Raw genomic sequence first — 24,430 nt, 5'->3', positions numbered from 1 at the left:
TCTGCAGGTTCCTGTAAATGCTGTTAACCACTCTGTTGGGGTGCTTCTAGTGTCTGCATTCACATAGGAGGATGTGGGGTCTAACTTTTCAAATATTTCGGGATTGGCTGACCCGACAGTAGGGGTTTTCATCAGGGATTTCTCCCGGACTTCCTTTAACTTGCCGTCTTGGTCCCTTTTTCCCCTGCCTTTTATAACCTTTTGCCAACTTTGTGCCTCTGGGCCAAATGGCCTCCTTCTGTGCTGTAAATTTCTATGAAGCAGTATGATGTGCTGCGTCTTACACATAATTGTGCAGCACATCTCCAGGCCAGCTGTGTACATTGCTGCCCAGGATGCCAGGGAAGCCCTCATAGCTCAAATGTGCAGTTAGTTATTCCAACAAGAACAATAACAAATGAATACCAATACCATCACCACCAACAGGCCCCAACTCCATCTTTACACAAAACAGTCCTTCAACCACATTTACACCTATTGCACAGGTGCACAATGGGTTCTGTTATGTATTGATATTCACCATGAAGCAAGTGAAAGGGCAAGTTGATACTTGGGATGCAACAATGGACAAGATGTGGAAATGTTGTTAGTCAATAAATTTTATATGGCATTATAAAAAAGTAAATTAACAACACAAAATTTTGTCAAACACTCATTTGCATATCTCTGCTGATTTGCAATTGCTTTTACTCACACTTCCTACCACTTTTACGTGGTGTATCATGTCAGCAGATGTTGAGGCAGGCTGCTACAATCCCTGCTCTGTTTGCTGCTCTGATTGCAGAGATGCCTTTGGCCCATGATTCTGGGTTTCTGAGCCCTGAGGAACCCGCCAAAGACTGCTCCACCTGCACCTGTGCAGAGGCAGACTCGGACATTGGGAGACAAGGCGGCATGTCAGGTACTGACTTGAAGCAAAAAGTGAGAAGTGGGAGTCCCACTTTCATGTCCCTTTCACCATTATCCCTCTCCTGGACCAGGAGCACATCACTTTCACCAGTCTGCTGCACACCAGATTGGTGAAGATCAGTGCTGTGTTGTAAGCTCGCATAAAGGTATCTGTCAATCTGTTTAAGGTGGCAGAGATGTTGGTGTCCAAAGTCAGCTGTGGTCAGGACCTTCATAGACTGATCTGAGAGCATGACTGGAAGCTCTGCGAGGGCGGTCACTCTCTCTGTGCCAGACAATCTCACAATTACCTGCACCACCAATCCTCTCATATTTGAGTTCTCCTCCATCCTCTTTGCTGTTGTGCAGAGTGTGTGCTGCATGTCTCTTGGTACCTTGCAAATTTACTGATGCTCCTCTCACATTCTCTTTCACATAGATGGTTCTGATGATAGGTCACAGACCTGAAACATTAACTCTGCTTCTCTCTCCACTGTTGTTGCCAGACCTGCTGAGTATTTCCAGTACTTATTGTTTTTATTTCAGATTTCCAGCGTCTGCAGTATTTTGCTTTTATCTTAGTGCTAACTTTACTTCCAGGTTTCACGCATGTATTTCCCCCTGCGCTCTCTCAACGCCCTTTCTATTGTCAGGGCCGCTGTTCCTCCAACTCTGGCCTCGTGCATCTCCTCTCCCATTGGTGGCTATGCCTTCAGTTGTCTAGGCCCATGTTCTGGAACTCCCTCCCAAAACCTCTCTGTTTCTCTATCCCTTTCCTTTTAAGCCCCTCCTTACTATCCACCTCTTTGACCAAGTTTATTGGTCGCTCTTTTATCTTCTTCACTGTCCATTTTTGTCTGACTATCGGCTAAATTTGAACATTTTGACCTGCTCACAGCGGGGATGGCCGACAGCCTGCCGAGAACCTGGGTTTTTAGGCAGTGGGTTTGTCGGCCAATTAGACTGTTGAAGCTTCACTATTTAAAGGGACCATGTGGGGGTCAGAATGGAAGCATTCTACAACCGTCAAGAAAGAGCCAGCTACCTTCCTGGTGGAGTGTCAATGAGGGAAGGCTGCAGCACAGTTCTCAGATGCATCCCGTGATATGGGCTTTATGGGCTTGCAGGGAGATTCTGTTTTCAGCAGACATGAGGAAGAAGCCTGCCTTAGAGACCAAGCAGGTGTGTTGGAAGTGGCAGAAGAGGTGAACAGCAGGAATGCGGTCCCTCGCTCCTGAATACAGTGCCTCAAGAGGTTCAATGATCTCATCAGGGCAGGAAAGGTGAGTAGCATGTCACATTTAACCCCTTAGTCTGACTTCCCCAGCCTTCTCCCGCACAGCACTCCTCAGACCAACAGCTAGAAGATGGACCCAATTCCCTCATTTGAGGCACATTCTTACATCTCCATCTGACCATTCACAACTGACATCCATCCTCATCTTATTCCCTTACAGTGACCCTCCACAAATACTAACCATCCATCCTCTCAACATGTTCCATTTCTCACACTCATACCTCTCTTTCTCTTCTTGCAGGAGAAGAACACCAGGGAGAGGCAGAGAACCAGAAATGGTCCTCTAGTCGTCACAACCTTGGCCTCTGCAGAGGAGATGTGCTGCAGATAAGCAGAGTTTCAGCATGCATGATTAATGGCAATGGATCTACCTATGACAGAATTAGATTCCACATAGCCACATGGCATATAATACTCACTCATGTTGACTTGCTGCTAGCAGGCAATGAAAAATGATGATCTGAACGGTGATGACTGAGAACCCTCTCAACTTCTCAGTTCTAATGCATGACTTTCATTTGAATACACCAAAAGGGTTCTTACCTACATACCAACTTTAGAAAATGAGGAAATATTCACATTAAATATGAACTTACAACCCATTTCCCTGATTAAAATACCAAATTAAATTGCTGGATGGCTTTTCCTGTATCCTTGTCTTCTTGGGCCATATGAAGGAATGAACTAGACTTTTAGCAACGTCATGGAATTAAATGTTTCTGCAAAAGCAGGTCCTGCTAGTGTCCCTCAGGAGCTGGTGCTGGAGAGGAGGTCGTACACTCTGAGGAAGCACTCTCACAGGACTCGTGCACCCTGCACCAGCTCAGATACACACACTTCGGCAGGTAGGTAGTTATTACGTGGTGAGGCATACATCACAAATGAGCAGGAGCTGATATTGGAGACAGGGACAGCAGTGGAGAGTTCCTGTGGGAGGGTGAAGGACCCTCAAACTTCTGCTCAGCTGGACACAGAGGCTGAGCCTCAGGGTCATCGACGAAACAGAGTTTTCTGGAGCAGCGTCAGAAAATGGATGAGGTTCTGTCAGCATTTCCAGAGGCACTGTGCACAGTTGGAGAGAACTTGGAGGAGTCTGTCTCCACCATGTGTACCATGATTTCTCAGGCCTTTGCACTGGTGTCCACCTCAATGGGAAGAGTGGCCACCTGCATTGGGAATCAGATGCAGCAGGCAACCGAGTGCATGCTAGCCCTGATCAATAGCCTGCAAACTCAGTCTGCCAGCTTAATCAGGATGGAGGAAAACTTCACCTTGGTCATTCAGTGTTTCACCGAAGTGCCATAAAGTGCTCTCCAGCTCTTGGCTAGCAGGGAAATGCAGGTGAACCATGTTAGGAAAGAAAGTGAACATGGAAGGGGGGACTCTTCTGAAGCAGCTCCCAGTCCTTCCCCTTGCCCCCCACCACTTCAGTCAGAGCCCCCATGTGCTGCCTTCTGTCCCAATGACTAAGTTTGTCCCTAGACAGGGCAGTCTTTGGCAGGGCCTTTAAGGGTTGCCAAGATCATCTGAGTAGTCAGAGCTAAAGCCTGGCTACTCATGTGTCGGGTCGAAATTTCGAGTCCAGCATTCGGGCTCGGGTTGGGTCGGGCTGGACAGTGCTGCTTCTGGGAAGTCACGGGAACAGGCTTACCCATGATTCCCCACAACTCCATCTGCAGGAATAGCCTGCTGCCGGAACAGATGGAAGAGATTCGGGTCAGGTGCGAAAAAATCTTAAAGGGCTCGGGCTCGGGTTGGGTTCAGGTTGGTCGTGGTCAGGTTGGGCCCGGGTCGAGTTTCAATTTTATGCCCGAGCCAGGCTTTAGTCAGAGCAGGGGAATGAGCAGCCTGCCTCGAGCTCCATTGAAGCCACAGGGGTAGCACCATGTAGGAGTAATAGGAAAAGGAAGAAAAAGAATTTGTAGCTGCACAAGGATAATTACTTGGGCATTCAAAACTGTTAAATTGTTACAGTTATGTTTAATGTTTATGATTCATAAACTTTATTTCAAAGCTCCATTGTCCCATCCTCCCCATTGTTGCCTGCCACCTTCAGCCTTGAGGACAATGGTATGACAATAGTCATAGTCATAGAGTCGTACAGCATAGAAACGGGCCCTTCGGCCCACCGTGTCCATGCCAACCATAATGCCTATCTAAACTAATCCCATCTGCCTGCATTAATTCCGTATCCCTCTATGCCTTGCTCATTCAAGTATCTGTCCAGATGCCTCTTAAATGTCTTCCTGCCTCCACCACCTCCTCAGGCAGCTCATTCCAGATACCCACTATTCTTTGTGTGAAAAATTTACCCCCTTTGATCCCCTTTAAACTTCCTCCCTCTCACCTTAAAGCTATGCCCTCTAGTTTTAGTCACCCCTACCATGGGAAAAAGACTCTGGCTATCTACCCTATCTACGCCTCTCATAATTTTATATACCTCTATCATGTCCCCTCTCAGCCTTCTTCGCTCCAGGGAAAACAGACCCAGCCTATCCAATTTCTCTTTATAACTCAAGCCCTCCAAACCAGGCAACATCCTTGTGAATCTTTTCTGCACCCTCTCTAACTTCATCACATCTTTCCTGTAGTGCGGCGACCAGAACTGTACACAGTACTCCAAATGCGGCCTAACCAACGTTATGTACAACTGTAACATGACGTCCCAACTTTTGTACTCAATGCCTTGGCTGATGAAGGCAAGCATGCCACATGCCTTCTTCACCACCCTGTCTACCTGTGTTGCCACCTTCAGGGAACTATGTACTTGCACCCCGAGGTCTCTCTGCTCAGCAACACTCCCCAGTGCTCTGCCATTCACTGTATATGTCCTGCCCTGTTTTAACTTCCCAGAATGCATCACTTCACACTTGTCTGCATTAAATTCCAATCTGAAAAACAACCCTCCACTACCACCCTCTGCCTCCTATCACCAAGCCAATTTTGTATCCAATTTGCTAGCTCACCCTGGATCCCACGTGTTCGAACCTTCTGGACCAGCCTATCATGCGGGACCTTGTCAAATGCCTTGCTAAAGTCCAAGTAGACAATGTCCATTGCCCTGCCCTCATCAATTCTCTTGGTCACCTCCTTGAAAAACTCAATCAAATTTGTGAGACATGATTTCCCACGCACAAAACCATGCTGACTATCCATAATCAGTAGTAGAAGACAAGTAATGGGTGTGAAAGGAGTGGATTGTTGACTGTAGCAATGCTTTGTGCTGAAGACTAGGCTGGGATGGGGTGGGGTTGGGTATGGGGGCACACTGGGCTCAGCATTTATGGGCCAGATGGCCGCACGCCTCAGATTAGCTGAAGGTGCCTGAATGAGTCTGTCCTGGGCATCGCTGACAGCTAAATGAGCATCTGCAGGTACCTTGACTACATAAGTCTCCTGCTTCTCCTCTGAAGATGCAAAGTGATTATCACCTTCCTCCTCTGGCAACTACAGTCCGCTCTGTAATGCCATTATCATTCTGGACACCCTTGCTGGTGCAGACTGAAGGGTACCCCCAGATCAGTCAAGGCACCTGATTCATATCTTCAGTGTCTTGATGGCTTGCTGAATGACTGATTGCAGTTTTATCACTGGGAAAGAGTCCAGGTAATTTCCCACAGGGAAGGAGGAAAAACATGTGAATCTAAGGATTAAAACTATAACTGGCCAGCCCTCCTTCAAACCATTGCACTGCACATGAAATCAGCAAAAATTTGGCAAGTTAGTACTGAAATAAAAGTCTCCAACCCAGCAATTGGACCATTGATCATGCCTCCTCAGACTTACAGTCTCCCCTATCCTGAGACCTGCGATCCCTACCTGAAGCCATCAACCCCGTCCTGCAATCCCTTACATGAGGCCCACGGTCACTTACCTGTGGACCAGTGCAGTGTTAGCAGTGGTCCAAACTTGTGTGGCTTCCTTTCATAGCCACTGAATGGGAATGAGGTCCATGGTCCAATATATGGGGCTCCTCAGACCTTACTATTTATTCATAAGTGGGTTAAGTTCCAAGTATCAGAAGTGGCATTCCCAAATTTGTCAACCTCTATTTCTTCAGTATTTGATTGTATTCAAAGGTGAAATTTTCAGGTAGAGTGCATCTTTTACATAATTTAAACATGGCTGTATTGATGCCAAGAAGTGCATGGACCGAATTTTTTACCTGCAATTTGCACAAACTGAGTTGACACTTCTGAATAGAAGTCGCAAAGTTGAGGCTAGGGGCTACTTTAGATTAGATTAGATTAGAGATACAGCACTGAAACAGGCCCTTCGGCCCACCGAGTCTGTGCCGACCATCAACCACCCATTTATACTAATCCTACACTAATCCCATATTCCTACCAAGCATCCCCACCTGTCCCTATATTTCCCTACCACCTACTTATACTAGTGACAATTTATAATGGCCACTTTACCTACCAACCTGCAAGTCTTTTGGCTTGTGGGAGGAAACCGGAGCACCCGGAGAAAACCCACGCAGACACAGGGAGAACTTGCAAAGTCCACACAGGCAGTACCCAGAATTGAACCCGGGTCCCTGGAGCTGTGAGGCTGCAGTGCTAACCACTGCGCCACTGTGCCGCCCTAGGGTCAAGATAAGCAACTGTGGTGTCAAGGGAGTTAGTCACATGGCCACTTTCTCGGACTGAATAAGGGACATAAATTATGCAAAATTATGAATCTCTACCAGTTTGTTCTTTTCTTTTCAGTTGTCCCCAAGCCTCGTACTGATGCCATGACAGTTATCAATAAAGGTTTGAAGAACAGACTGCAAAGCATCATGAAGAAGGTATGAAAAATGTTCTATGCTTGCACAGCAATACAAAACATTTACCAGACATTCCCGAATCAGAACACCAGGAATAAATAAAAAAAAACATCTGGAGACGATTTTAATTGTGATATAATTTGTATTTATATGGGGTTTCACAAAACATTAGATAAGCGTTGAGAACTGGTGATTCAGGACAATTATTTACAAAGATTAGTAACAAAAATACACAATTTTAATTCTGCTTATAGAAGGTTAGATGCAATATAATTTAGAGATAGAGGGCACAAAATTGGGATCGTTTGCGCCCATTTTTTGGGCACTACGAGTGCCCTTAGACCTCTGAAATGGCATTTGTCGTGCTTGTGCACACTTTAGTGGTGAGTTGTGCCAGATACCATCTTGATGAAGGTGTTAGCATGTGTGCAGTTAATGGCCAGTGGAAGTGTACAGAACAGGCAGATCATGATGTCAGTCAACATGCAACACTGATTGAATGTAGCTGTGCCATTTTGGAGTTCGATGCTCCAGTTAATGCCCTGTCTTAACCTCTCACAGCGGAACATGCTGAAGACCCCCTACCAGTGCTATTTAATGGGATATGAACATATGAATTAGGAGCAAAAGTAGGCCATTCGGCACCTCGAGCCTGTTCTGCCATTCAATAAGATCATGGCTAATCTGTTGTGTTTTGAATTCCACACTCCCATCTATCCCCAATAACCTTTGATTCCCTTGCTTAACAAGAATCTATCTACCTCCGCCTTAAAAATATTCAATGACTCCGCCTCCACCACCTTCTGAGGCAGAGAGTTCCAAAGTGGCACAACCCTCTGAGAGAAAAACTTTCTCCTTATCTCTGTCCAAAAAGGGCGGCCCCTAATTTTAAAAGTGTCCCCTTGTTCTGGACTCACCCACAAGAGGAAGCATCCTCTCCACATCCACCTTGTCAAGACCGTTCAGGATCTTACATACTTCAATCAGACTTCCCCTCACTCTTCTAAACTCCAGTGAAAACAAGCCCAGTCTGTCCAACCTTTCCTCATAAGACAACCCGCTCATTCCAGGTATCAATCTAGTAAACCTCCTATGAACTACCTCCAATGCATTTACGTCCTTCCTTAAATAAGGAGACCAAAACTGCACATAGTATTCGAGATGTGGTCTCACCAATGTCCTGTATAACTGAAGCATATCATCCTTGCTTTTATTTTCAATTCCTGTCGTAATAAAGGATAGCATCATGAACATAAAGGGATCATCAACTACTTATATGTTAGTTGCTGTGTGATTTTGTCTGGCTGTTGCTTAGATTCTATAAGTGTTGGTGCTTTCTATAGTTGTTTAAAGTCTGCAGGGAGTGGTGTGGCAGGTGCTGAAGGAGTTTTTGCTGACTTCAAGGCTTTTTCATAAACCAGTTGCTCCCAGATATGTGTGCACTAGTAGCCATTCCCTTGGAATATTGCATGACTTGGAGATTGAACAGAGGCCCTGCAGAGTAGGACAAGCTGCTGGAAGAGGGAGGAGGAGGAGGGGGGAGAAGCGCAATCAGCAGGAGGCCATATCTGCCCAGTGGATTCAGGGAGCAATTCTCCGATCTAATCCTCAGTGAGAAACAATGGACTGAAATTTCCTGGCTCATTGGGGTCGGCTGGGAAGTGGGAGGGGTTGGAATATGACAGAAGCCTGACATCTTCATGTCACAGCTGGATATTCCGAAGGGCGGCTGGCATGGTGGGAGGACCTCATGTTTACATGCGGTTGACAGGTAATTACGTTTGTTAAACAGACAATTAACTGCAATTTCACGAGGGTTTTTGGATTTTTCTACAAGTGCATGGAACCACGGGACTTCAGAGCCTCACCGGGTATAAGGAGTGTGAGCTAGTGGGAGGTCAGTTCTGGCACCAGACAGCAGCCATCAAGAAGCCTAGCATGGCTTGCAAGGAGGGTGGAACAGCGCAGGCCAATCAGGAGAAGGGGAAATGTATCCAGCACTGTGGGGGCATACCACCAGAGTGCCAATTTGGAGTTGGCACATTTGTGGGTAAAGCAGGGGTGGTAAGAGGCCCTGAAGACTGAGTGAATCCACCTGCCATGGACCTCATTCACTCAGGTTTCGGTTCCTCCAGTGAGAAGAAGCAACAGACAGGGAGAGAGTTGTAGCCACAGGCAGTGGGGTGGGGGGGGGGGGGGGGGGTGGCAGCAGCAACCAGAGAAGCAGCAGGAGTGCCAGCCTTGGGGAGAGGATGGAGGAGAAGGGCATAGAGGGGCACACAACCAGCCTTGTGTGCGAAGGAGAGGTTACCCACCACAGAGGATCTATCATCTGAGGATCAGCTACCTTCAGATGCCTGAGATGTCTGAGCAGCAGCGTCACTGAAGACTCTATCTCTCCAGGGAGGCCATCACAGAGTCCCAGTCTGCTGTACCATCATTATTTGAGCCACATATCAAACCAGAGTGTGGCTGCTGAACGACAAGGGTTATCTGCTGACTACCTGGCTCATGACTCTGATGCATATCCCAAATATACGCGGCCAGGATGCATATACTGAGAGCCGTGCTGCGTCAAGAAACACAATTGGGGTGCTCAAGCCACAGTTCCCCTGCCCGGACCTCGCTGGAGGAACCCTGCAGTACTCACTGGAATAATGTGTCGTGATTAATTGGGGTCTGCTATATCCTGCATAACCTTAGCATCATGAGGACACAGCACTTGCCATCAGGAATGTGTTGAACAGCAGAGGAGAAGAAGGAGGAGGAGCAGGAGCAGCAGGAAGAAAGGAGGAGGCAAACAACACATTCTCTTTTTAGTCTGTCTGTCTGTATCATCTCATCTGACTATGGCTCCAGTGAACACTACCCTAAATCCCCATTTTACAACAGTCACACACCTTACCTTCCCTCTGATACTGACCATCACATCACCCTCCTGGTGACAATACTGAAATAAAACCATCACAAAACAACCATTCCAAGCTAACTTTATCAAACAAATCATGCAATATTCCATGCAAACATCAAGTAGTCACCCTTGTGGATTCCTTTAGTACTTTTGTCTGTCCGAGAGCTCCTATGCAGTGCTACCCCAATGGCTGCAGTATGGCTGGCAGAAGGCTGCTGACCTTCAGTGAGGGAGACTGCAGATGGCCTTACAGGACGACCTTGGGCAGCTTTGGCCTGAGAAGACCCAGCTCTGGCCCATCTTGACGTGCAGCAGCAGTCTGGGCTGGCTGGCTGACCGGCAAAATCAGGGAGGCTAGCAGAGTGGCAATGGTGGGAGAACAAATGCAGTTATCATGAGAGAGGACAACAGGCTCATGTTCCATGAGTCACTGCCACACCCACAGGGCAGGGCTTCAGCAATCCTGGTAAACTACGGGATTGTTTGAGACCCTCCATGCCCCTTTGAGCACTGGTGTCCGCTGCTATGATGGCAGCATTCTGAACCTACATGGCACCAAGCTGTGATTGCATGACATCCATCCGAGCTTCCACTGTAGCACCCAGATGTTGGGTGGCGATTGCTTGTGCTGCATTGGAAGCTGAAACATCGGTCATCAGATGCTGCAACATGATTGGGTCCGCAAACATTCTCATGGAGCTGATCATCACTTTCACACTGGAAAAGGTGGGCTGCAAGCTCTGCAGAAAGCCCTGTGCCAAGTTGGAGCTGGACCCCTCCATGCTTATTGACTGTTACAGCAGGATTTCTGGCAGGCCAGCCAATGCAGTAAGCATTGTGCATGCACATCAGCATCTTATTCATAATACTCAGCAAGTCTGGCAGCATCTGTGGAGAGAGAAACAGAGTTAATGTTTCAGGCCAATGTCCTTTCAACAGAACTGAGAAAAGTTAGAAATGTAATAGGTTTGAAGCAAGTCAAATAGGGTAAGAGCCAAAGGGAGTGGTAATAGGACAAGTAAACAAACAAAAGATGTGTCTAGAGGATGTGTGTATGGCAGACTGATGAACAGCTGCCATCCAGAAGCAAAAACAAGGGAGAAACTAGACTAAAACCGAAACCTACAGAGGAAAGGGAAACACAATGAGGGCCGAGATTACAGTCTGAAATTACTGAACTCAATGATGAGTCCTGATGGCTGTAAAGTGCATAATTGAAAGATGAGGTGCTGCTCCTCGAGCATACGTTGAGCTTCATTGGAACACTGCAGTAGCCCGAGCACAGCGAGCTCAGTGTGAGAGCAAGGTGGAGAATTAAAGTGACATGTGACTGGAAGCTCGGGCTCATTCTTGTGGACTGAACAGAGGTGTTCCGCAAAGTGGCCACTCAATTTGCATTTGGTCTCCCTACTGTAGAGCAGATTGCATTGTGAGCAGCGAATACAGTATACTGAATACAGTAAATTAAAAGAAGTACATATGAATCACTGTTTCAGCTGGAAGGAGTATTTAGAGCTTTGGAAAGTGAGCAGATAAAAGGAGAGGTGTTGTATCTCCTGTGCTTGCATGGAACGGTGCCATGGGAGGAGAGGAGGTGTTAGGGTGATTGAAGAGTGGACCAGGGTGCCGTGGAGGGATTGGTCCCTTTGGAATCCTGAAAGGGGAGAGGAAGGTTTTTGGTGATGGCATCAGGCTGGAGGTGGTGCATTTGATGCAGTATGATTCATTGAATATGAAGACTGGTGAGGTGGACGGTGAAGATAAGGGGAATCCTATAATGAGTTCTGGGAGGGAAGGGAACAGGGAGAGCAGAAGTGCAAAAAATGGGATGGACATGGTCGAGGGCACTGTCAACCATGGTGGGGGGAATCCTCAGTTGAGGAAAAAGGACGACATACCTGAAACTTGAAATCAGAACAGATGTGACAGAGATGGAGAAACTGGAAGAATGGCATGGAGTCCTTAAAGGAAGCAGGGTATGAAGAAATGCAGTCAAGGTAGCTGTGGGAGTCAGTGGGCTTATAGTGAATATCCATTGATAGTCTATCCCCAGGAATGGAGACAGAGAAGTCAGGGAAGGGAAGTGTTGGAGATGGACTGTGTGAAGCAAAGTTGGTGAAATTTTCCAGTTAAGGGCAGGAACAGAAAGTGGCACCTAGACAGTAATCAATGTACTGGGAAAAATGATGAAGGAGGAGGCCTGAGTAGGACTGGAACAAGGAATGTTCCACATATCCCACAAAAAGGCAGGCATAGCTATAGCCCATGTGGGTGCTCATGGCAGCACCTTTTATTTGGAGGAAGTGAGTGGAGTTAAAGGACAAGCTGTTCAATGTGAGAACAAGTTCAGCCAGGCAGAGGATGGTGGTGGTGGATGGATACTGATTGGGCCTCCATGCAAGGCAGAAGTGCAGAGCCCTCAGACCATCCTAGTGAGGGATGGAGGTGTAGAGAGATTGAACGTCATGGTGAAGAGGAGATGGTTAGGGCCAGGAAACTGGAAACTGTTAAAGTGATGGAAGGCATCTGAAGAGTCACAGATGTAGGTGGGAAGAAACTGGACAAGGGGGAGAATAATAGAGTTGAGATAGGAAGAAATCAGTTCAGTGGGGCAGGAACAAGCTGAAGGTATAGGTCAAACATGACCGTCCTATTTGTGGATCTTGGGAAGGAGGTAGAAGTGAACTGTTCAGGGCTGGGGGGGCCTATGAGGTTGGAGGCCATGAAAAGAATATCTCCAGAGGAGATGAGGTCAGTGACAGACCTGGAGGTGAAAGCTTGATGTTTGGTGGTGGGATCATGGTCCAGGGGGAGGTAGGAGCAAGTGTCGGAGAATTGACAATTGGCATCTGCAAAGTGGAGGTGTGCTCACCAGACAACAGCAGCACCATTGTTGTCAGCAGGTTTGATGACAATGTGAGGATGGACCTGAGAGAACGAACAGGTTAGAGTGAGCAAGGGGAACAGAGAAATTGAGATGGCCGAAGCCACGCTGGCAGTTCTCAATGAAAAGATCAAGAGAGGGTAAGAGACCAGAAGGAAGGGTCCAGTGGGAGGAAGAATACTGAAGATGGGGAAAAGGATCCTTTGTGCGGAGGGAAGACTACTGAGGTGGGACTATAAAGGGATGAAGCTGAGGCTTTCTCTAAGGACAGATCTTTCAGGTCAGAGACGGGAAGGTCGGAGGGTATCGTGAATACACAACAAGGGGTAAGATTGGAAGAAGGGATGGGGTCAGAGGGAAATGAAGGGGAAGAAAGATCCGGAGAGGTGTTGGTACTCTTGAGTTGGTGCATCTTACAATCCTTCACACCTGAAAGGCAGAAAAATATTTTTTCTTAAAGCGACCGATGAGATGAAGGATGAAATGAAACTGCAGACAGGAACAGCATTGATATAGAGCGAGTCAATGATGCTGAAGAGAGAGGTCGAGAGCACACCTATGGCAGCGCATGCGTTGAGTGCCGATCTCGGGTTGTGGTGAGAACAGCAGTTCGAGCAATGCTGGATGTCTAGGAGATATCTATAATCGTGGGTGGATCCGAAATAGGAAGGGTGGAATTTCAGTTAGAATCCACGTGGAATAAGTTGGAGCAGGAGTCTGTTGCTGAGGCAGGAGATGTAACTGTGAAAGCAAATTTTGTCAGATACACGATCAAACATAAGAAAGGAAATAGAAAGCAATGAAGGTGAACAAGGTAAAAGAGACAAATGGAAATCCTGCCGAAGGGAAAGAGCAGAACTTCTCCGAGGTGGGCATTCCTGAAAGAGAAGTGGCAGTGAACACTACTACAAAAGCAAAATACAGCAGATGCTGGAAAACTGAAATAAAAGCAGAAAATGCTGGAAATACTCAGCAGTTCAGGCAGCATCTGTTGGGAGAGAAACAGAGTTAACAGGCTGAATTTTACTAGCCCTCCGATGCCGGGAGGACCCAGAAAATTCTTCCAGGAGAAGCCCACCTCAACCTCTGATGCCAAGAAGACTCCACCGCATTTTACTGGTGGAGGCAAGGCATCGGTGCACCCGCCCCCCCGCCCCCACCACCCAGTTGCACGACGGTGGAGCCTTCATTTGCATAGTAAAATTAATCCAAATGCATGTTAATAAACTTAGCTGGACCAGGCGGCCGTCCCACGCTGATATTCCGGCCAGTGGCCGGAAGTCCCATGCCTTCGGATCCCCGTTTGGGGAACTGCGGTGAGACACTGGTGGGGAGGGGGGAGGAGTGTCATTTTCAAGTCGGGAGGGAGGGGAGTGGAGAAAAGTGATTCCATTGGCTGAGGGGATGGTGAGAAGGGGTTGAAGGGCAAAGATCATAATGTTTGGGGGTGAAATGGGACCGGCAAACCATTGTTTTCGGGGGGAGTGGGGGGAGAGGGAAAATGAAACCTTTCTATATCATTGTTGAGGTGGGGGGGGAGGGTTGATGGAAGAGGGGCCTCGCTTGTTTTTTATTATGACCTTTCACATTTTCCCTTTAAAAATGCAGATTTCTTTTAAGGGCTTGAAGCCCTTTAAAAATGGTTCCAGCATCCTGCACGGTGGCGCCGGACATCATTTCCCAGGACGGTGCGCCCACCCCGTTTACATCATGCGGGGAGGCCGCTCCACCGCCCCCCTCCCATTTAGCGAGCACATATGGCGTGTACGCTGCTCGTTCCGCTGAGAACAATGGCGATCTTACAAAATTCAGCCCAACGTCTCCGATCAAATGACCTTTCATCAGAACTGGGAAAAGTTAGCCTTTTATTTGTAGGCCACCTCATAAAAGTCCTCATCTGAGACCTCTACAGCAGAACTCATGTGATTTTGTCCTCACGGAAGTTGACATCTGAATTATCCTCTCCCCTCCCCTGCAGGCCACTTGTGCATGGTGCCTCAGCAGATCCCGATTCTACGCTACCCACTAAAGTATGCATAGTGCTAATATCTGAGTTGGTGGCTGTGAATGTGTGATCGAGTGATGGTGTTTTATCATCGTAAGTGTCCTGCTCCTCTTGGACTTCATGCTTCTGCACCACTGCTTGGCCAGATGGCAGCTTTTGGGTAGCTAAAAGGAGAAAGGCAAAATGGTAGTGTTGTGGGGAAGGAATCATGAGGGGCTTGCTTAGGCCATCTGCAGCTTGTAAATCAGAAGAGATTGTGGAATGAGGGGGAAGTGGGATATGAGAAGGAGGATTATTTAGGAACATAGTGTCATTTTCTATGGTTTTAGCCCTGTCTCTGGCCATGGCCTCAGTTGCAGCCACCCCAATGATTGCCAAAACAGTCTCCTCCAATGAGGTAAGGACATACAGCCGTGCCAGTCTCTTGCTGGTTAGGTACTGCTTCCTGTGGTTGTGTGTCCACCTAGTCCTGCAAAAGAGAGGGAAATGTGCCAGTGAGTGTGGTGCAATATGTTTGGGTGAGGTGGTTGTCATAGTTGAATATCTGGCAGTGCTTCCTTTATATTCTTTCATGGATGTGAGCATCGCTGGCAAGGCCAGCATTTATTGCCCATCCCTAATTGTCCTTGAGAAGGTGATGGTGAGCTACCTTCTTGAACCACTGCAGTCCATGTGGGGTAGGTACACCCAAGGTGCTGTTAGGGATGGCATTCCAGGATTTTGATTCATGACAGTGAAGGAACAGCGATATAGTTCCAAGTCAGGATGGTGTGTGGCTTGGAGGTCAACTTGTAGGTGGTGATATTCCCATCCATCTGCTGCCCTTGTTGTTGTAGGTGGTAGAGGTCATGGGTTTGTGCAAGCTATGAGATGCGAGTGTGAGCAGCGTCAAATGTATCAGCATGAAGTGAAGTAAAGCTATGAATGTGAAGTATGAGTCATGACTGGTAGAGAATGGTGGTCGGTGAGTGAAGGGGGTGGTTGGTATGAGGCTAGTGGTTAACTTGGAAGGATTTGCAAGCATAGGAAGATGCATTCACTGACTTGTGTGAGGTCATTAAAGTTCTTCCTGCACTGTATGTAGGTCCTCGGGATGAAACTGTTTGCATTGCCAGCAATGGTTATCTGCTCCCATCGCCTTTCTCAGTGTCTGGCTGGAGGTCCTCCTGGTCCTGGTGTGTAGGCCACCTCTTTTTTCCTGTCCACCTCCTGTACCAATGTCTCCAGTGATGGGTCTGAGAGCCTTGGAGTATGTTGTCTGCCCTTTTGCTTCATTTTCACTCTTCCTGCTCAGAATGTCTTTTGCAACCAGTTGCAGCATCTCGACTGCTCCACTTTCCCGCCTCCGCCGAAATTAAGTTCAGTGCGAGAAGGCCTGTGAATGGCCTTCCTACCCTTCCACCAATTGAGGCCTTAAGTGGACAAGTAATGCCCAATTAATGGCCTCATCCTGCCACTGTTGCAATTACCCGAGCGGCCCTGTCGCCGCATGGGAAGCACAGCAAGAAAAAGAAAAAATGTGCACGTTGCTTGCCGGCTCGGGGGGTGGGGGGTCTCTCGTTGAAAGGCACTTAGTGCTCACTGACAGCCAACTCTCTGCCTTTGCTGCCAACCCCCCTACACCCCCCTCCCCTGTGACCCTCACCCCGCGAGGTCTCCTGCCCTGATCTACTTGTGGCCTGGGTCCAGCACCAGCCCTCGGCCTCGGGTGGGTGCTCCAATGGCACCTCCGTGGTGGTGCTGCTCAGTATAGAGTTGCTGGCCTTTGATTGGCTCAGAGGGCAGGACTTCTGTGCTTGGTCCTGTGGAGGGCTCACAGCTGTCCAGAGAAATGCCTAATTGGCACTTGATTCGGTGGGCCTCTCACAGAAGGGGCGGTGTGGGGTTCTCAGTGGTGCTTTTGCCAGAGGTCGAGGCCTCTGTTGATAAGATAAAATCCCGGTGCTGGTCATCATCCTCCTCATCACACTCCAGGTCTTCCTGCTCATTGGTGCTTTGTTTTTCACCTTGTGATGTGCCCTCTGTCAAACTAGTTAGATTCTCCTGAGTGTGTGTATCTGGGCTCATGCTTGAATAAGTATAATGCCGCAGTGGAACTGGTGAATTAGGTGCAGGAATGGACTAGCTGGAGCTATCAGGTTAATCATCAGATCCTTCTTTCTGTTACTAAAGGATACAATGATAGTCATTTTCGGAGGGTGCACTCTTACTTTTGTTTCAGATTATCAACCAGAACCTGACTGTTGTTGTCCAACATCTTCAGCTACTACCGTCCTCCTGGTGTATCTGCCTAGAAGTTGTAGAACTTCCTTCTGATGCCTCCTTATGGACCTGATGATTGCTGTTCTTTCACCTGTGGCACTTAATTTCTACTGATTATGGATGAACTTTCTCTTTGCAAAGAACATGAAGCTTTATCAAGTATGAGTTTCATCAAGTTTCTGCTGACATTCCACATTCCACTGTGATTATAGTTTGAGGCACAGGTTGCATTTCACTCAAACACTGCACGTCGGTGTCAGAAAGTAGAATAGGTAACAGTGGAATGCCAGGACAGAGCTGCAGGCGTGTGTGTGTTCGTGTGTGTTCGTGTGTGTTCGTGTGTGTTCGCGTGTGTTCGCATGCGTGTGTGTGTGTGTGTGTGTGTGTGTGTGTGTGTGCGTGTGTGTGTGTTTTGGGGGGTGCGGGGAAGAGGTGGTGATAGGGGCCTGATGGTATCTTTTGCATTTAAACTGTGTGGACATTAATGGTATGGAGTGTGGCAGTCACTCAAGCTTCCACTTCTGGGTACTTAATGCCGACACTTACCTTGGCCAACCAGGTATGGTGATTAAAATATTTCTGCAATTTATTTCTTTTTAAATTTCCTTGTGCAGCTAGATGGAGCTGGAGTCATTTATGGCCCTGAAATGTACAACAGAGGGCTTCAGAAATGCCACAAATGTTTTGTGCAATTTTTTTACCTCAAATATTGAATTAATTAAAAAGGTAGTCATACCAAATAGTTGAACCCAGTTCCTCATTCTTATGTAATTGTTAAGGGACTCTGAAACAACAATGTTATGACAATGCTTCTACATTTTTTGTTTGGTATTTTTTTGAGGACTCAAGTATTTTAGAAATATGGACGTTATTTATTTTCGGAAAACTGAAAAGGATTCTATGGGGTCATCGGAAGGTTTTTTTGGACTTGGTTTGTAGACAACCCATACTGGAAATCACCTGTCTTCAGGTAAATACTCAGCAGGGGATTTTTGACTTGGAGAAGATGTCTGCAGAGAAATGACAAGTCAAGATTTATAGGGGCCAGGAGGCATGACTTTTTGATACAGTTTTTGATTTCACTTTGGACAGTCAATTGGGGTTTGGACAGTGTTCTGAAAGGAGTTTAAGAATCAACCTGCCAAGGATAAAACCCCAGCTCAGCCTTTTCCCATCTCTTTGAAAAGCCTGCCAGCTTTTCCATCTCTTTAAGAAGCTCTTAGAAGCGAATGTAAGAAATAAAGAAATTGATGCTGCATTCCTCCTGAAAGGCCTGCCATAAACCCCTGTTGCTGCATTTCTTCTGGAAAGCCTTCCCAAACTGATCTTCAACATCGCTTGAAAAGAACTGTTCTAGAAAGATCCCAGTGACAGCCATCTACACGTATTTAGGATGCCAAACCAAAAAAGGGACAATTGATATCTTTCCATAATTTTTCTTTTTTTCTTCAAGAATTAGCAAGTATTTGGCCAAAGTATGCTTTTTTGTCTTTTTTTGTAGTTCGAAAGAAAAAATCTCTATTTTCGTTTAACTGGTGTGAGTTTGTGTGGGGCTAAGGTAAAAAGGGAACGTTCATATTTCAATCTGTGTGTTAATGCTTTGCAGTGTTACTGGTTATGTCTTGTTTTATAATAAACTGATAATTTTGTTAATTAAAGAAACCTCCTTCGTGTATTTTATTCTAGGATTAAAAAAAGAGTCTATGATTGACTGTATCGGTAACTGGGGAAACATTTAAATATATGTTGTGAAGTGGAGAATTGGAATTAAAAAAAACAGTGCGCTGCTCCTGCCTTGGTCGTAACATATAATTGGGGCTCTGTGCAGGATAACCCAATGCCGATGACGTACAATTGTGAGTTGAGTAATAATAATTGAAAAGAGGAAAAGTTTAAAAAAAAAGGTTTCTTATGCATTAGAATAGTATTTACACTACTGGAATGGCAGTTGCTATAATCTTTCTGGGGAAGGAGGAGATAGATATCCCTGAGTGATTTGAGAAACTTAACCAAGGCTAGGCAAAAGGATTTGGCAGAATTGTTGGTGTTAGAGTTAAAACCAGGAGCTAAGAAAGCAGACATAATTGCAGTAATAGCACAACATTTGCAATTAGAAGAAGAAGGCAAACCACATGGTGGTATAGTTGAATTAGCTAAAATTCAGTTGCAGATGAGGTAGCTTTAAATTGACAAAGAAAAAGAAATAGAATTGGAAAAAAACAAGCTTGAATTTCAGAGAAAGTGAAAGAGAAGGAAGGGAAGTCGAATTGAAAAAGATGGAACGAAGACGAAGGGGTGGTCTTGACCCCAGTGAAAATTTTGGTGGGAAAAGATCTGCCTCAGCCCAGGACCCGGTGGAGAAAAGTTTAAATTTGTACAAGTTCTCCCGAAACTTGAGGAAAAAAAAAGTAGAGGCATACAGATGAAGTGGCCAAAGGAAAGCTTGAGACTGCTTATGCAAAGCAGGTTGATGGGCAGAGCTCATGATGTTGATGCCATGCTTTTTGAGGATATGTCTGCAGATTATGAGATGGCAAAAAAGACTATTTTCGCTGCTTATGAGTTGGTCCCTGAAGCTTATTGGCCAGAAATTTTGGAACCTCCAGAGACAGTCTGGGCAAACTTACATAGAATTTGAGAGGGTAAAACAAATTAAATTTTCTCATTGGATGCGGGCACTTAACTGTAGAGGCCACAAGAAACTCAAGGAACTAATTCTCCTGGAAGAATTAAAAAATTCACTTCCTCCATTAGTAAGAACTCATGTAGACAGCCAGAAAGTTTTAACAGTCAGACAGGCAGCAGAAATCGCTATGATTATAAACTTGTATGTACTTTTGAGTACAGGAGTAATGAAGTCTTGCTTCAATTGTATAGAACCTTGGTTAGACCGCACCCTGGAGTACTGTGTGCAGTTTTGGTCCCCTTACCTTAGGAAGGATATTATTGCCATAGAGGAAGTGCAATGAAGGTTCACCAGACTTGTTCCTGGGATGGCAGGACTGTCCTATGAAGAGAGATTGGGGAAACTGGGCCTGTATTCTCTAGAGTTTTGAAAAATGCGAGGTGATCTCATTGAAACCTACAAAATACTTAAAGGGATAGACCGGGTAGATGCAGCTAAGATGTTTCTTTCTGGTTGGGGAGTCTAGAACCAGGGGACACAATTTCAAAATAAGGGGGAAACCACTTAGGACAGAGATGAGGAGACATTTATTTACTTAGAGGGTTGTGAACCTTTGGAATTCTCTACCGCAGAGGACTGTGGAAGCTCAGTCATTGAGCATGTTAAAAGCAGAGATTGACAGATTTCTAAATATAATGATATAAAGGGATGTGAGGATAGTGTGGGAAAAAGGCATTGAAGTGGATGATGAGCCATGATCATAGTGCATGGCGGAGCAGGCTCGATAGGCTGAATGGACAACTCTGCTCCTATGTTCCTATAAGCCCAAACACTTTGTCCATCACCCCCACAAACCCGAGAAGGTGGGAGGGTGAAAGGAAGGTAAATGGCCGGGGACATGAAGAGACAGCTGAGAACACCCCTGGATCTCCTCCTCAGGCCAGAAAGGAAGATGCTGAAGGTGGAAGTAAGGTCCACAAGCCTAAGTGTGACCATTGTGCTTTGTGCAGAAGCTGGAAGTTGCGGAGTAAGCCCATGGGACTTATTGGGGTGCACAAAACCATGAAGAGAAAGAGGCCCTGACCGAGAGTATGACAGATCAGGCTGTAGCTCTGACTGCAGCTGTAAGGCCAAATACAAAAACCATTGTGAGTGCAGGGGTCGTGAGTAAGATACCTGAGAGTTATAGGGAATTCTTGTCAAAAGGAAAAGTAACTCCTTATCCCTCAAGTAAGGCAGGTAAACCTAAACATATACTTATGGATACAAGAGCCACCCAAACTCATTTACTGGAGAAAAGCATAACTTTTCCACCAGAGAGTGCATTGAATACCAAGGTGTTAGTGAATGGTATCGGCAGGGTGTATATACCCATACCTTTGTATCGGGTGCACCTAAAGTGTGAGCTAATGTCTGGAATGGTAACCGTAAGAGTTTTCCATTGTTTGCCTGTAGACGAAGTTGACCTACTGCTGGGGAATATTATGGTAGTAGCTTCTCCAGTAGTAATGGAACGACCATATGAAGTTAAGGAGACAGAACAGTTGCAGGAAAAGGTTCCAGGAATTTTTCCTTCATGTGTAGTGAAGTGTAGTATAGCGAGCAATGGCTAAACAAGTTCCATTGTCAGAGGTAAAATTGGCACCACAGTCAGTTGAATATCTGAAACTTTCTTTGGGGATTTGGATAATCCGAAGGAAATGTTCAGCAGGTCCTCTCTAATCAAGGCTCAGCAAACCAATCCAGAATTAAATAAAGTGGCACAATCGGCTCTAACTTAAGCTGAGGCAAAGAGAGTTCCAGAAGGCTACTATATTAAAAATGGGATTCTGATAAAGAAGTGGGGATCTCCTCACAGACCTGCAGATGAAGAATGGATGGTTGTTCACCAGATAGTGGTATTGCCCAAGTATCACCGGCAAATATTAAGGATAGCGCATGAAATTCCTATAGCGCGACATGTAGGGATCCAGAAGACCCAATCACATATGGGTCGACATTTTTATGACTTGGTCTTTCCAAGGTCGTGGTACAGTTTTGTAAAATGTGCCATACGTGCCAGATTGGGGGAAAACTGCAACCTGCCGTAAAACTGGCATCTCTAATTCCCATACCAGTTTTTGGGGAACCATTTAGCAGGGTGTTGGTAGACTGTGTAGGACCTTTACTGAAAACAAGGACACCAATATATACTCACTATCATGGATATGGCTACTCAGTTCCCAGAGGCCACTCCCTTGAGAACAATTTCTGCTAAGGTAGTGATAGAGAAGTTAACCCAGTTCTTCATTAGATATGGATTACTGATTGAGGTTCAGTCGTATCGAGGTTCCAATTTTAGGTCTAAAACTTTTCAGGAAGTTATGGATAATTTGGGTATAACACGGTTAAAGTCTTCAGGATACCACCTACAGACACAATGGGCTTTAGAAAGGTACCATCAGACCCTCAAAACGATGATCAGTGCATACTGTCATGAATATCCCCATGATTGGGATAAAGGGCTAGAATTTCTTTTATTTTTCAAGAAGAATTCACCTAATGAGTCAACTGGTTTTAGTCATTTTGAATTAGTTTATGGGCATGAGATAAGTGGTCCTCTAAAACTAATTAAATAAAGGTTTGTAGAACAGCGGGATGAATCTTCTGTGTTAGATTATGTATCCGTGTTCCGGGAATGGCTCACGAGAGCCTGCAAAGTGGCTCAGGAACACCCAAACAACTACGAAGAAATGGGCAGACAAGCATGCCAAGACATGAACATTTCAATCAGGGGATGAGGTGTTAGTATTACTCCCTTTACAGGGTGAACTGCTGAAAGCACGGTTCAGTGGTCCATGTAAAGTGGTCAAAAGAATTGGTAAAGTAAATTATTTGATTGACACCCCAGATCGCCGGAAAAAGAATCGGCTGTGTCTTATCAATATGTTGAAACAATTTCATTTCCGGGAGGAGAATAAGCAAGCACAGGTACTTCAGGTAGTAGGGACAGTGAAGGATGAAAGGGATAGTGAAGATGAGGCAGAAGGAGGCCGAGACAATTCTCAAATTGAACCTCCTACAATCCGGTTAGTTAATACTGAATTGTTAGGGAGATTGGACAATATGCTTTAATATTTACATGCAGAACAATGAGAAGACCTAACAAAGCAACTCATGGCATTTAAAGGAGTCTGTAGGGACCAGCCAGGATGTACAACCTTAGCTATGCATGATGTGGATGTAGGGGAATCCTTTCTTATAAAACAGCATCCTTATTGCTTAAGTCCAGAGAAACAGGCCCAGGTAAAAGCAGAAATCCAATACATGCTGGAAAACCACCTAATTGAACCCAGTCAAAACAGCTGCAGTTTAATAACTAAACCTGATGGTTCAACTAGATTCTGCATAGACTACAGAAAGATTAATGCAGCAGACTCCTACCCAATTTCTCGCTTGGAAGACTGTATTGACAGAGTAGGCAGTGCCACGTTTTTTACAAAAATAGATTTGTTAAAGGGATACTGGCAGTATCTTAGCACACCCCAAGCTAAAGAAATATCGGCCTTTGTCACACCAGACGGTCTTTTCCAATGCCGAGTGATGCCATTCGGGCTAAAAAATGACCCAGCCACTTTTCAGAGACTAATGAACCAAGTTTGTAGCCATTGTTCCCAACTGTGTGGTTTACCTTGATGATGTGCTGGTATACAGTGACACTTGGAAGGACCACTTGAAACAACTAGAAGCTCTGTTTAGAAAATTACAATCGGCTAATTTAATAATAAATCTTGCCAAAAGTGAATTTGCTAAAGTGAGGGTAACCTACCTAGGGCATATAGTAGGGCAATGACAAGTGTTGCCAAGAACAGTGAAAGTACAAGCATTGGTGGAGTTCCCTATCCCTTGGACTAAGTGAGAATGAGGTTTTTGGGGATGTGTGGTTTCTACCACAAGTTTGGACCAAATTTTAGTACTATAACTGCTCCACTGACAGATTTGCTACAAAAAAAGCAAACCAAGGTAGTGTGGTCAGGAGAGTGCCAAGCTGCTTTTGAGAGGCTGAAAGCCATTTTGATTAATGAACTAGTGTTGGCTGCTCCAAATTTCACTAAGCCCTTCAAGGTAACAGTTGAAGCAAGTGACCTGGGGGTTGGTGCAGTTCTGTTACAAGATGATGAATCAGGCATAGAAAGGCCAGTGGGATACTTTTCCAAAAAGCTAAATCGACATCAAAAAAGATATGCAACAGTCGAAAAAGAAAGCTTAGGCTTATTATTAGCTCTTAAGCATTTTGAGGTCTATGCACACCACAACTGCAGAGAGACACTGGTATATACTGATCGTAACCCCCTAGCCTTTGTGGAAAAATTCAAAAACCAGAATGCTAGACTATTCCGATGGAGTTGCAACCTTTTCATTTAAAATTATCCACATTGCGGGAAAAAGTGTGATTGCAGGTGCCTTGTCCAGGATTTAATTTTGCTTTGAGTTATCTGAGCGCAAAGATGGTACAAAGCAGAACTGTATTAGCTACAGGTAAAGAGTGTGTCCGTGAAAATGTGTTTTAAAATATTTTTCATCTTTTTTTCCCCACTCAGTATAATGAAACGCATTTGAAAATGGTGTTTCATTCCTCCAAGGATAGAGATGGTAGGCTGGGTGTTGCTGAAGGGAAAAAGAAACACTGTTTAATTCTAATGTCTCCCACTGCTCCTTCCCGATATTCCCCTGCTTCTTGACAAATTATAATCATTGTTGACTTTATCAGCTGATGCCCTGCCAAAAAAGCAAGCTTGCAAAC

At 45.7% G+C, this 24,430-nt stretch overlaps 1 protein-coding gene across 1 annotated transcript in view; it reads left to right on the top strand.

The window, feature by feature from the left end:
• The window catches only part of si:zfos-1056e6.1 (uncharacterized protein LOC107988029 homolog), a 175,469-nt gene that overhangs the window by 82,586 nt on the left and 68,453 nt on the right, over positions 1 to 24,430 (top strand). The window contains exon 6 of the mRNA XM_068045797.1: positions 6,901 to 6,980. Within this exon, the coding sequence (XP_067901898.1) occupies positions 6,901 to 6,980 (80 nt within the window). The remainder of the gene's footprint in view (positions 1 to 6,900; positions 6,981 to 24,430) is intronic.

This window comes from Heterodontus francisci, chromosome 13, assembly GCF_036365525.1.
Source record: "Heterodontus francisci isolate sHetFra1 chromosome 13, sHetFra1.hap1, whole genome shotgun sequence".
Taxonomy (NCBI): domain Eukaryota; kingdom Metazoa; phylum Chordata; class Chondrichthyes; order Heterodontiformes; family Heterodontidae; genus Heterodontus; species Heterodontus francisci.
The sequence above is the reverse complement of the archived record's forward strand: the minus strand, read 5'-3'. Positions and strand labels throughout refer to the sequence as shown.